Here is a 13335-nt window from a genome sequence, read left to right on the forward strand (position 1 = left end):
GACTCCTAGAGAGAGAGAGAGACAACCTTAAGACTGGACAACACAGAGACAGCCTGACTCCTAGAGAGAGAGAGACACAACCTTAAGACTGGACAACACAGAGACAGACTGACTCCTAGAGGGAGAGAGACACACAACCTTAAGACTGGACAACACAGAGACAGACTGACTCCTAGAGGGAGAGAGACACAACCTTAAGACTGGACAACACAGAGACAGACTGACTCCTAGAGAGAGAGAGACACAACCTTAAGACTGGACAACACAGAGACAGACTGACTCCTAGAGGGAGAGAGACACAACCTTAAGACTGGACAACACAGAGACAGACTGACTCCTAGAGAGAGAGACACACAACCTTAAGACTGGACAACACAGAGACAGACTGACTCCTAGAGGGAGAGAGACACAACCTTAAGACTGGACAACACAGAGACAGACTGACTCCTAGAGGGAGAGAGAGACACAACCTTAAGACTGGACAACACAGAGACAGACTGACTCCTAGAGAGAGAGAGACACAACCTTAAGACTGGACAACACAGAGACAGACTGACTCCTAGAGAGAGAGAGAGCACACAACCTTAAGACTGGACAACACAGAGACAGCCTGACTCCTAGAGAGAGAGACACACAACCTTAAGACTGGACAACACAGAGACAGCCTGACTCCTAGAGAGAGAGAGAGACACACAACCTTAAGACTGGACAACACAGAGACAGACTGACTCCTAGAGAGAGAGAGACACACAACCTTAAGACTGGACAACACAGAGACAGACTGACTCCTAGAGAGAGAGACACAACCATAAGACTGGACAACACAGAGACAGACTGACTCCTAGAGAGAGAGAGACGAGCGGAGAGGCGGTGAGAGGGGTGAAGAGGAGAGGAGAGGGGTGAAGAGGAGAGGAGTGAAGAGGAGAGGGGTGAAGAGGAGAGGAGTGAAGAGGAGAGGGGTGAAGAGGAGAGGGGTGAAGAGGAGAGGAGAGGGGTGAAGAGGAGAGGGGTGAAGAGGAGGGGAGAGAAAATAAATGAAGCAGCAGCGACGGTCATCATCATCATCATCATCATCTAAGAGGTGTTTCAGTCCGTGTGCCTCACCTCCACTCAGTGTCCCCTGAGGATCGAAGACGTCTCCCCCCAGAGTAACAGTCTTGGTCATGACTCGCTTGTCGAAGGCCACTCGCTTGGCGTTGTCCAAAGTGTCACATACCAACGTCGAACCAAACACATACTCCATGGCCTTCCTCAGGTCCGCCTCATAGCCAACCAGAGACAGAGCTGTATGGACGTTGTTCTCCCCTACCTGGAGATGGAGGGAGAGAGGGAGGGGGGCTCGTAACCAACCAAAGTTGGTATTGAGAAAGTCTGGCAGAGATCTTGTGGAGTGTGGGAGGGTGTAAGGTGTGTGTGGGTGGGTGTAAGGTGTGGGTGGGTGGGTGTGTGGGTGGGTGGGTGTAAGGTGTGGGTGGGTGGGTGTAAGGTGTGTGTGGGTGGGTGTAAGGTGTGGGTGTGGGTGGGTGGGGGGGTGTGAGGTGTGTGTGGGAGGGTGTAAGGTGTGGGTGGGTGGGTGGGAGGGTGTAAGGTGTGGGTGGGTGGGTGTAAGGTGTGTGTGTGGGTGGGTGCGTGGGTGTAAGGTGTGTGTGTGGGTGGGAGGGTGTATGTCTGTCTGTACTCAGTGTATGTTATATCTCACCAGACTCTTGGCTGTGTTGACCACACTGTCATTAAGGGTCCTGGCAGAGATCTTGTTGAGAGGGATGATGGTGTATCTACGCTTCAGCTCTCCTTTCTCTAACAACTTCTTACCTGTCACCTAGAGACACACACAGAGAGAGAGAGAGAGACAGAGAGAGACACAGAGAGAGAGGGACATACACAGAGAGAGAGAGACAGAGAGAGACACAGAGAGAGAGGGACATACACAGAGAGAGAGAGACAGAGAGAGAGACACAGAGAGACAGACACACAGAGAGAGAGAGAGACACACAGAGAGAGAGAGAGAGAGAGACACAGAGAGAGAGAGACAGACAGACACAGAGAGAGAGAGAGAGAGAGAGAGAGAGAGACACACAGAGAGAGAGAGACAGACAGACACAGAGAGAGAGAGAGAGAGAGAGAGTTATGGGAGCTAAGCCCCTCCTCCTTTCACATTCCAGTACAGAACCAGGAACTACAGCTCCTGGACAGAACTATTGTCATGACGACCGTAGCAAACACAATCTTCTTCTCTTCCAGTGAAAGCATCTCACGGTTAGCCTTAATATACTCAAGTGTTCTGCAGTGAATGGATGTCAGACCTGTTGGACACTAACCTCAGTGTCCACCACTACATTGTAGAGTTTGCCCCCAGCCACCACCTCTAGTCCAGTAGAGTAGGACACATCACTGACTGTTATCAGGTTAGCTAGGAGTCCCTTTACTCTGCTACGGTCCCAGCCACGCTCTGGGTCCCTATGGGGGAAGGGAGAGATACAGAGAGAGAGAGAGACCGAGGAGAGAGAGAGAGAGAGAGAGAGACAGAGGAGAGAGAGAGACAGACAGAGAGAGGAGAGAGAGAGAGAGAGACAGAGGAGAGAGACAGAGAGACAGAGGAGAGAGAGAGAGACAAGAGACAGAGGAGAGAGAGAGACAGAGAGAGAGAGAGACAGAGACAGAGGAGAGAGACAGAGACAGAGGAGAGAGAGAGAGACGGAGAGAGAGAGAGAGAGAGACAGAGGAGAGAGAGAGAGACGGAGAGAGAGAGAGAGAGAGAGAGAGAGAGAGAGAGAGAGAGAGAGAGAGAGATAGAAAGACAGAGAAGGAAAGAGACAGAGATACACAGAGAGAGAGAAACATACAAATTAAATACCTGTACTTATCTTTTCCTACTAGCTCGGTGCTGATAACTACTTTAGAGGAAACATGTACTTACTATGACTGAGATATGGGGTTGTCTCACCTAGCTATCTGAAGATGAATGCCCTAACTGAGATATGGGGTTGTCCCACCTAGCTATCTGAAGATGAATGCACTGACAGATATGTGGTTGTCTCACCTAGCTATCTGAAGATGAATGCACTGACAGATATGTGGTTGTCTCACCTAGCTATCTGAAGATGAATGCACTGACAGATATGTGGTTGTCCCACCTAGCTATCTGAAGATGAATGCACTAACTGAGATATGTGGTGGTCCCACCTAGCTATCTGAAGATGAATGCACTAACTGAGATATGTGGTTGTCCCACCTAGCTATCTGAAGATGAATGCACTAACTGAGATATGTGGTTGTCCCACCTAGCTATCTGAAGATGAATGCACTAACTGAGATATGTGGTTGTCCCACCTAGCTATCTGAAGATGAATGCACTAACTGAGATATGTGGTTGTCCCACCTAGCTATCTGAAGATGAATGCCCTAACTGAGATATGTGGTTGTCCCACCTAGCTATCTGAAGATGAATGCACTAACTGTACGTCTCTCTGGATAAGAGTGTCTGCTAAATGACCTAACATGTTATTGACCCCTGGGTGACCCCACACGGCGTACTTGTAGTCGAAGCGTAGGTTAGGGAAGCGGGCCATCAGACTCTCGTAGGTATTTCTGAGGGTGGTGACCTCACGGTTCAGCTGTCTCTTCCTGTCCAGAAGACTCTCCTCCTTCCCATCTGATAAACAACGCATCAGACGTCAGCACAAGCCTCAACGTTTTATAATCAACACAAGCCTCAACATTTGAATCCCTAATTATTGTTGTAAAGCGTCCAGCAGGTACAACTCCAATTAAAACAAAAAAACATCTGATATGGTCCCATCTTGACAGTTTCCTTTGTGAAAGTATCAGCAAACTGTTACTCTTTCATCTCTCATTTGGGTATTGCTCCCCCCTCCTCCCTCCTCTACCTTGGTACTGTAGTTTCCCCATATCAGCCTCTAGTTTCTCCCTCCTCCTCTACCTTGGTACTGTAGTTTCCCCATATCAGCCTCTAGTTTCTCCCTCCTCCCTCCTCTACCTTGGTACTGTAGTTTCCCCATATCAGCCTCTAGTTTCTCCCTCCTCCTCTACCTTGGTACTGTAGTTTCCCCATATCAGCCTCTAGTTTCTCCCCCTCCTCTACCTTGGTACTGTAGTTTCCCCATATCAGCCTCTAGTTTCTCCCTCCTCCTCTACCTTGGTACTGTAGTTTCCCCATATCAGCCTCTAGTTTCTCCCTCCTCTACCTTGGTACTGTAGTTTCCCCATATCAGCCTCTAGTTTCTCCCTCCTCCTCTACCTTGGTACTGTAGTTTCCCCATATCAGCCTCTAGTTTCTCCTCCTCCCCCTCTACCTTGGTACTGTAGTTTCCCCATATCAGCCTCTAGTTTCTCCTCCTCCTCCTCTACCTTGGTACTGTAGTTTCCCCATATCAGCCTCTAGTTTCTCCCTCCTCCTCCTCTACCTTGGTACTGTAGTTTCCCCATATCAGCCTCTAGTTTTCTCCTCCTCCTCTACCTTGGTACTGTAGTTTCCCCATATCAGCCTCTAGTTTCTCCCTCCTCCTCTACCTTGGTACTGTAGTTTCCCCATATCAGCCTCTAGTTTCTCCCTCCTCCTCCTCTACCTTGGTACTGTAGTTTCCCCATATCAGCCTCTAGTTTCTCCCTCCTCCTCCTCTACCTTGGTACTGTAGTTTCCCCATATCAGCCTCTAGTTTCTCCCTCCTCCTCCTCTACCTTGGTACTGTAGTTTCCCCATATCAGCCTCTAGTTTCTCCCTCCTCCTCCTCTACCTTGGTACTGTAGTTTCCCCATATCAGCCTCTAGTTTCTCCCCCCTCCTCCTCTACCTTGGTACTGTAGTTTCCCCATATCAGCCTCTAGTTTCTCCCTCCTCTACCTTGGTACTGTAGTTTCCCCATATCAGCCTCTAGTTTCTCCCCTCCTCCTCTACCTTGGTACTGTAGTTTCCCCATATCAGCCTCTAGTTTCTCCCTCCTCCTCCTCTACCTTGGTACTGTAGTTTCCCCATATCAGCCTCTAGTTTCTCCCTCCTCCTCTACCTTGGTACTGTAGTTTCCCCATATCAGCCTCTAGTTTCTCCCTCCTCTACCTTGGTACTGTAGTTTCCCCATATCAGCCTCTAGTTTCTCCTCCTCCTCTACCTTGGTACTGTAGTTTCCCCATATCAGCCTCTAGTTTCTCCCTCCTCCTCTACCTTGGTACTGTAGTTTCCCCATATCAGCCTCTAGTTTCTCCCCCTCCTCCTCTACCTTGGTACTGTAGTTTCCCCATATCAGCCTCTAGTTTCTCCTCCTCCTCTACCTTGGTACTGTAGTTTCCCCATATCAGCCTCTAGTTTCTCCCTCCTCTACCTTGGTACTGTAGTTTCCCCATATCAGCCTCTAGTTTCTCCCTCCTCCTCTACCTTGGTACTGTAGTTTCCCCATATCAGCCTCTAGTTTCTCCCTCCTCCTCTACCTTGGTACTGTAGTTTCCCCATATCAGCCTCTAGTTTCTCCCCCCTCTACCTTGGTACTGTAGTTTCCCCATATCAGCCTCTAGTTTCTCCCTCCCTCCTCTACCTTGGTACTGTAGTTTCCCCATATCAGCCTCTAGTTTCTCCCCCCTCTACCTTGGTACTGTAGTTTCCCCATATCAGCCTCTAGTTTCTCCCTCCTCCTCCTCTACCTTGGTACTGTAGTTTCCCCATATCAGCCTCTAGTTTCTCCCTCCTCTACCTTGGTACTGTAGTTTCCCCATATCAGCCTCTAGTTTCTCCCTCCTCCTCTACCTTGGTACTGTAGTTTCCCCATATCAGCCTCTAGTTTCTCCTTGTTCTTCTTGACGGTGTTGAAGGCCTCCTGGTCTTTCTGGTAACCAGAGTCCATCTTCTTCACCTCTGTCTGCTTGGCCTTCAGCTCCTGCTGGGCATGTTTCAGCTTCATCTGGGCCTGAGGAGAACAACCAACAGAAAGAGAGTCAAGTCTTACAGATACTCATCCAACACAGCAGGAAACACTTTTATTGAGGCCATCCTCCTCAATTCAGTTTACATTCTTTGAAGGTCGTAGGTCAGAGGTCACCTGTTGGGCCTGTGTCAGCTTTACTCAGATCGTTCTTACAAATCAATCAATTCTCTGTTTCAAATATGTTTTATTACAAATCAATCAATCGCTCACCTGTTTGGCCTCAGTGTCAGCTTTACTCATGTCGTTCTTGCAGGTCATCATCTGTCCAGCGAGCGTGGCCTCTTCTCCGTCCTCATTGGTGGACAGCCCTGCGGACACAGCCTTGAAGTGACACTGTGCGGCCTCTAGGGCGGCGCTATCCTTCTGACCTTCCTCCTGTAGGGCAGACAGCTTCTCTGCTGCCTTAGATACCTCTCCTTCCTTAACCACTAGCATCTTCTTATCCTGGGGGGGAAACACAGACAGACAGAGAGCGAGAGAGACCGAGAGATTATCTATTTAACTTATTTTGGCCATGTAAACATATGTTTCCCTGCCAATAAAGGCATTAAATTGAATTGAATTGAGAGAGAGAAAAGGGGAAAGTGGTTGTAGTTGTAACAACCTATTATCTTCATATTTCAGACTGTCTGCTTTTCTCCATCTCTCCCTCTCTCCACCCCTACACCCTCTCACCACCCCATACACCCTCTCACCACCCCATACACCCTCTCTCCACCCCCTACACCCTCTCACCACCCCATACACCCTCTCACCACCCCATACACCCTCTCTCCACCCCCTACACCCTCTCGCCACCCCCATACACCCTCTCGCCACCCCATACACCCTCTCACCACCCCATACACCCTCTCTCCACCCCATACACCCTCTCTCCACCCCATACACCCTCTCTCCCCCTACACCCTCTCACCACCCCATACACCCTCTCTCCACCCCATACACCCTCTCACCACCCCATACACCCTCTCTCCACCCCATACACCCTCTCAACCACCCCATACACCCCCTAAACCACCCCATACACCCTCTCTCCACCCCATACACCCTCTCTCCACCCCATACACCCTCTCTCCACCACTACACCCTCTCTCCACCCCATACACCCTCTCTCCACCCCATACACCCTCTCTCCACCCCATACACCCTCTCACCCCCATTACACCCTCTCACCACCCCATACACCCTCTCACCACCCCCATACACCCTCTCTCCACCCCATACACCCTCTCTCCACCCCTACACCCTCTCTCCACCCCCATACACCCTCTCACCACCCCCATACACCCTCTCACCACCCCATACACCCTCTCACCACCCCATACACCCTCTCACCACCACTACACCCTCTCTCCACCCCATACACCCTCTCACCACCCCCATACACCCTCTCACCACCCCATACACCCTCTCTCCACCCCATACACCCTCTCTCCACCCCATACACCCTCTCACCACCCCCATACACCCTCTCACCACCCCATACACCCTCTCACCACCCCATACACCCTCTCACCACCCCCTACACCCTCTCTCCACCCCATACACCCTCTCACCACCACTACACCCTCTCACCACCACTACACCCTCTCTCCACCCCATACACCCTCTCTCCACCCCATACACCCTCTCTCCACCCCACTACACCCTCTCTCCACCCCATACACCCTCTCTCCACCACTACACCCTCTCACCACCCCATACACCCTCTCTCCACCCCATACACCCTCTCTCCACCCCATACACCCTCTCTCCACCCCATACACCCTCTCTCCACCCCATACACCCTCTCTCCACCCCTACACCCTCTCTCCACCCCTACACCCTCTCTCCACCCCATACACCCTCTCACCACCCCATACACCCTCTCACCACCCTCTCTCCACCCCTACACCCTCTCTCCACCCCTACACCCTCTCTCTTTATCCTCCTCCTCTCACCTCCTCCATGGTCTTCACCAGTTCCTTCCTCTTCTTGGTTTCGTCTTTCAGGTTCTGTTTCTTCATGTCCACGGCACTCTGGGCTTTAGCATCCACCCTCTGGACCTCAGACAGAGTCTCCTCTAAACCCTTCAGCACTCCACCAACCTCCTATGGGACAGGAGAGACACACATAGACGTCAGGGCACACAGACGGCAGGGCAAACAGACGGCAGGGCACACAGACGTCAGGGCACACAGACGTCAGGGCACACAGAACATAGTCATATGTAATAACCTCTAAGCTAAATGTTAGAAATATAACAGTCCATCCAATGAGATTGATTAGTTGCAGATAGAAATGTGTCACATAGAACTGCCATTACTCTTCATTCACATTAGAGAAGTGGTGCCCATCAATGTGCTATGTTATCTGCAACACGTTTCTGCTCCAACGCTCCCAGAGTGGATTAATAAAGTTGTATTGAATTGAATATAGCATGTCATTACTTGGTCCCTCTTCTTCTGCAGTTCCTGTATCTGAGCGGAGAGCTCCTGGACCTTGTGTTCGTTGTCCGCCATGTTGGCCTGCAGCTGAGTGATGGAGTCCTGCATTACCTTTAGGTCCTCCGCTGACTTCACCTGCGATTTAAATCAAGAAAACTTTATTAACAACAATTCCATTAAACTTCACCTGCAAATCCAATTACAGTGAATTCAATCACATTCCATTCTATTTAATTACATTCAATTCACTTTGTTATTCATCCCCAACGGACATTGCTGGGCATACAAGGAGAACCCAGAGCAACATGACAAGACAAGACAGCAGAGCAACATGACAAGAGAAGACAGCAGAGCAACATGACAAGAGAAGACAGCAGAGCAACATGACAAGACCCCAGAGCAACATGACAAGAGAAGACAGCAGAGCAACGTGACAAGAGAAGACAGCAGAGCAACATGACAAGAGAAGACAGCAGAGCAACGTGACAAGAGAAGACAGCAGAGCAACGTGACAAGAGAAGACAGCAGAGCAACGTGACAAGAGAAGACAGCAGAGCAACGTGACAAGAGAAGACAGCAGAGCAACGTGACAAGAGAAGACAGCAGAGCAACGTGACAAGAGAAGACAGCAGAGCAACGTGACAAGAGAAGACAGCAGAGCAACGTGACAAGAGAAGACAGCAGAGCAACGTGACAAGAGAAGACAGCAGAGCAACGTGACAAGAGAAGACAGCAGAGCAACGTGACAAGAGAAGACAGCAGAGCAACGTGACAAGAGAAGACAGCAGAGCAACGTGACAAGAGAAGACAGCAGAGCAACGTGACAAGAGAAGACAGCAGAGCAACGTGACAAGAGAAGAGGCCAGAGCAACGTGACAAGAGAAGAGGCCAGAGCAACGTGACAAGAGAAGACAGCAGAGCAACGTGACAAGAGAAGACATCAGAGCAACGTGACAAGAGAAGACAGCAGAGCAACGTGACAAGAGAAGACAGCAGAGCAACATGACAAGACAAGAGGCCAGAGCAACATGACAAGAGAAGACACCAGAGCAACGTGACAAGAGAAGAAGCCAGAGCAACATGACAAGAGAAGACACCAGAGCAACGTGACAAGAGAAGAAGCCAGAGCAACGTGACAAGAGAAGACAGCAGAGCAACGTGACAAGAGAAGACACCAGAGCAACGTGACAAGAGAAGACAGCAGAGCAACGTGACAAGAGAAGACAGCAGAGCAACATGACAAGAGAAGACACCAGAGCAACGTGACAAGAGAAGACAGCAGAGCAACGTGACAAGAGAAGACACCAGAGCAACGTGACAAGAGAAGACACCAGAGCAACGTGACAAGAGAAGACACCAGAGCAACGTGACAAGAGAAGACACCAGAGCAACGTGACAAGAGAAGACAGCAGAGCAACGTGACAAGAGAAGACACCAGAGCAACGTGACAAGAGAAGACACCAGAGCAACGTGACAAGAGAAGAGGCCAGAGCAACGTGACAAGAGAAGAGGCCAGAGCAACGTGACAAGAGAAGACAGCAGAGCAACATGACAAGAGAAGACACCAGGGCAACGTGACAAGAGAAGACAGCAGAGCAACGTGACAAGAGAAGAGGCCAGAGCAACGTGACAAGAGAAGACAGCAGAGCAACATGACAAGAGAAGACAGCAGAGCAACATGACAAGAGAAGACACCATATAAAGATGAGGTCATATTCAACACAGGACCTTCAGTGTGAGTGTGTGAGAGTGAGTGAGTGTGTGAGAGTGAGTGAGAGAGTGAGTACCTTGGACTCCTCTGCACAGACAAACAACCAGGCCACGTACAGACGACTCAGGTGTTCTATCTCTCTCATCAACTTCTGGTACTCCAGGTAGGAAGACCGCTCCTACAGAGGACGGAGGGATGGAGGGAGGGAGAGAGAGATGGAGGGAGGGAGAGAGAATAGAAGATGGTTATGTAGGTAATACATTTACATTTAGTCATTTAGCAGACGCTCTTATCCACTTACAGTAATGAGTGCAAACATTTTCATTCGTACTGATCCCCCGTGGGATTCGAACCCACAACCCTGGCGTTACAAGTGCCATGCTCTACCAACTGAGCCACGTGGGATAGATGGAGGGACAGTGAGGAAGAAAGGAATGTCTACTTGGTGGGGGGGGGGGGCTTATTCCAGGGCCACACTCATGAGGGGACAAGGATCTCAACATCGCCCAAGCAGATAGAAATGTCTTGTATTGAGCTGACATGATGATCCCCTATTCTACAAAACATATCTTAAAATGTGAGTTCCTACCTCCTTCAGCTTCTGCATGGTAGGAGTGATCTCTTCATTAAGGATCTGAACACAACACAACCAAACACAAAATTAGTCCAATCCGACCAATATCCAAGGCACCGTTTTTGATAGTAAGAGCTATGTCCATTTCCCAATCCTGGGGACCCCAAGAGGTGCATATATTTTTGTGTCCTAGCACTAACACACTAGATTCAACTGAAGGTGTGACGAAGAGTTGATTAGTTGAACCTAGTTTGCTAGAGAAAAAAACTAAACCGTGCACCCCTTTGGGTCCCCAGGACCAGGAAACACCGAGCTAAGTTATCACAGGCCGCACCGTCTGTATCTCTTTGAGTTTGGCTTCTTTCTTCTCGATGGTTTTCTGGGCGCTAATCTTTTTACACTCATACATCCTGGTTCCTGCTGCCTCCTCGATCATGGCTAGGATCTATGGAGGAGAGAGGAGGAGTAGAGAGGAGATTTATGGAGAGAGGAGGAGTAGAGAGGAGGGTTAGAGAGGAGATTTATAGAGGAGGAGTAAAGAGGAGGGTTAGAGAGGAGATTTATGGAGTAGAGAGGAGGGTTAGAGAGGAGATTTATGGAGGAGAGACGACGAGTAGAGAGGAGGGTTAGAAAGGAGACAGGAGGAGTAGAGAGGAGGGTTAGAGAGGAGATAGGAGGAGTAGAGAGGAGGGTTAGAGAGGAGATAGGAGGAGTAGAGAGGAGGGTTAGAGAGGAGACAGGAGGAGTAGAGAGGAGGGTTAGAGAGGAGACAGGAGGGTTAGAGAGATTTTATAGAGGAGGGCAAAGGAATGTTTGTGTGTCCGTCTTTCTCCAGGAGGTGTGTGTGGAGTGGAGTGTCTCTACGGAAGCTTCAAGAAGCTACAAGACTTCATGATTCAACAGGTGTGTGTGTGTGTGTGTGTGTGTGTGTGTGTGTGTGTGTGTGTGTGTGTGTAGACTTACCTCAGGCGGTTTCATGTTCAGAACCTTTGTGATTCTCCCCTGAAATATTGTAAAGAGAAATATATAAAATAAATATTCAAGTCATTTATAAAACTTGTGGCACCACAGTTCGATTCCTCTTAGACCTATACGTAGAAGCTCCTTATCAACAAGTGGAACAACATTCAGGGGCGTATTCTCTAGAAACCAAACGGAACCCGAATTTGTCCAATAGAAACTCTTGTTCGTCGCGAAAACGATTTGCTACGGTGTGCGGCTAATGAACACAACAACTCAGGTACTTCCGGTGTTCAAACGCCTACCTGCATGATGAGGAAGTGGGGGTTGTTGACGTTGAGTCCTACAGAGCAGAACAGATCCTGCACCCTGGTGTTGTTGGCATTCACCCCGTTGATCAGGTACTTGTTCCTACCACCTATCACCACCTGGGATTGGAGGATACGGCAAAGTGACACTCCACTCCATCACAGTAAATCATCATAGTAACACTTTAAGAGCATCCTCTACAGTAAATGGCATCGGTTTGAATGGCTATCGGCTAATAATAGCTACTCACCACCTGTGAGTAGAACAAGAGGCTACGGCAAAGTAAGATACATTATTATAGTAAAGGCACCCGTTTGAATGGATCATCATCCTGTGTTTAAGCAGTCAACACCAGTGTAGTGATTAAGGTGAGAGAAAAAGAAAACAGGAGACAGCATGAGACGTCATCATAGTGAAAAGCATTACTAGTTTGAGTGGCTAGTGACAATACAGGATACATCTGAGAAATCAAGTCAGTGGACAGTTAGTGTAGTGATTTGGGAAAGGGAACAGTCAGAGCTGGGACTTGAACCAACGATTATTTTCAAACCAGACCTAACCTAACGCAGTAGCTACCACATAAGAGGTTCGATCAGACCACTCGATAGAAGTTGTAGTTAGCTAGTAGTATCCCCTGGCTTGGACCAGCTGGTGCAGGGCACACGTTTTTTACTCAGGAGCATGACTCTTTCCACAAACAGGGATAGAGGCTAGGGGGGAGAACAACGTACCTGTCTAGTGACCGTGATTTCGTCGTGGGTCTCGAACCCAAGCGGACTCTGGCTCTTGTTGGAGTTGTCGAATGTTATGGACACCGTGGCTTTGGTGATACCGGCCTGACCGTTCTTGTACACCAAATCCTGGAGATTGGCCGCTCGCACCTGAAAGATAAGTTAAGATCAGATGGAAGTACAGATAGCTAGCTTCTCTACTAACGTTACTGTAACCCTCATTGAACGTGGGCACGGCAGGTATCAAGTTAACGTTAGCTAGCTAACTCAACAAGCTAACTTCAAGGAAATGTATTTAGCTCACTGGATAAAAACTGCAACTTCTCTGCGAATTAATGAATAAGTAGCTAGCATATTACCTGAGACAAGTTGGATATCCCCAATAGAAAGCATATCGAGTCGAGAATGTTGGATTTTCCACTCCCGTTGAGTCCCGTGATAGCGTTGAAGAGCGGATCAAATCCGTTGATTTCTGTCCTCTGCGCGTAGGACTTGAACCCTTCTAAGATAATAGATTTGATGTGCATCTTTGCGTTGTCCTTTCCCAAAAACTATTTCCAATGTTTTTCGATATATTGTAATAACGTTTCAAAAAACCACCAGGCTACCCGGAGAGCTAGTGTTGTGGTGCTGTCAACAACAGAAACGCTTCCCCTCTGCTTTTCGAATTTGGGCGCCAGGCACGCTGCCGC

At 49.1% G+C, this 13335-nt stretch overlaps 1 protein-coding gene across 1 annotated transcript in view; it reads right to left on the bottom strand.

Moving 5' to 3' along the window:
- LOC121551702 (structural maintenance of chromosomes protein 2-like) overlaps positions 1-13335 on the bottom strand; it is a 26417-nt gene extending 13082 nt beyond the window's left edge. The window contains exons 1-15 of the mRNA XM_045211079.1: positions 13003-13335; positions 12644-12793; positions 11909-12031; positions 11607-11645; positions 10978-11088; positions 10659-10703; positions 10146-10247; positions 8362-8493; positions 7873-8022; positions 6143-6376; positions 5755-5914; positions 3535-3652; positions 2319-2457; positions 1700-1819; positions 1105-1309 (exon numbers count right to left, since the gene is read on the bottom strand). Coding sequence (XP_045067014.1) covers positions 1105-1309; positions 1700-1819; positions 2319-2457; positions 3535-3652; positions 5755-5914; positions 6143-6376; positions 7873-8022; positions 8362-8493; positions 10146-10247; positions 10659-10703; positions 10978-11088; positions 11607-11645; positions 11909-12031; positions 12644-12793; positions 13003-13170 — 1996 coding nt within the window. The 5' untranslated portion in view covers positions 13171-13335. The remainder of the gene's footprint in view (positions 1-1104; positions 1310-1699; positions 1820-2318; positions 2458-3534; positions 3653-5754; positions 5915-6142; positions 6377-7872; positions 8023-8361; positions 8494-10145; positions 10248-10658; positions 10704-10977; positions 11089-11606; positions 11646-11908; positions 12032-12643; positions 12794-13002) is intronic.

This window comes from Coregonus clupeaformis, chromosome 35 (genome assembly GCF_020615455.1).
Source record: "Coregonus clupeaformis isolate EN_2021a chromosome 35, ASM2061545v1, whole genome shotgun sequence".
NCBI lineage: Eukaryota > Metazoa > Chordata > Actinopteri > Salmoniformes > Salmonidae > Coregonus > Coregonus clupeaformis.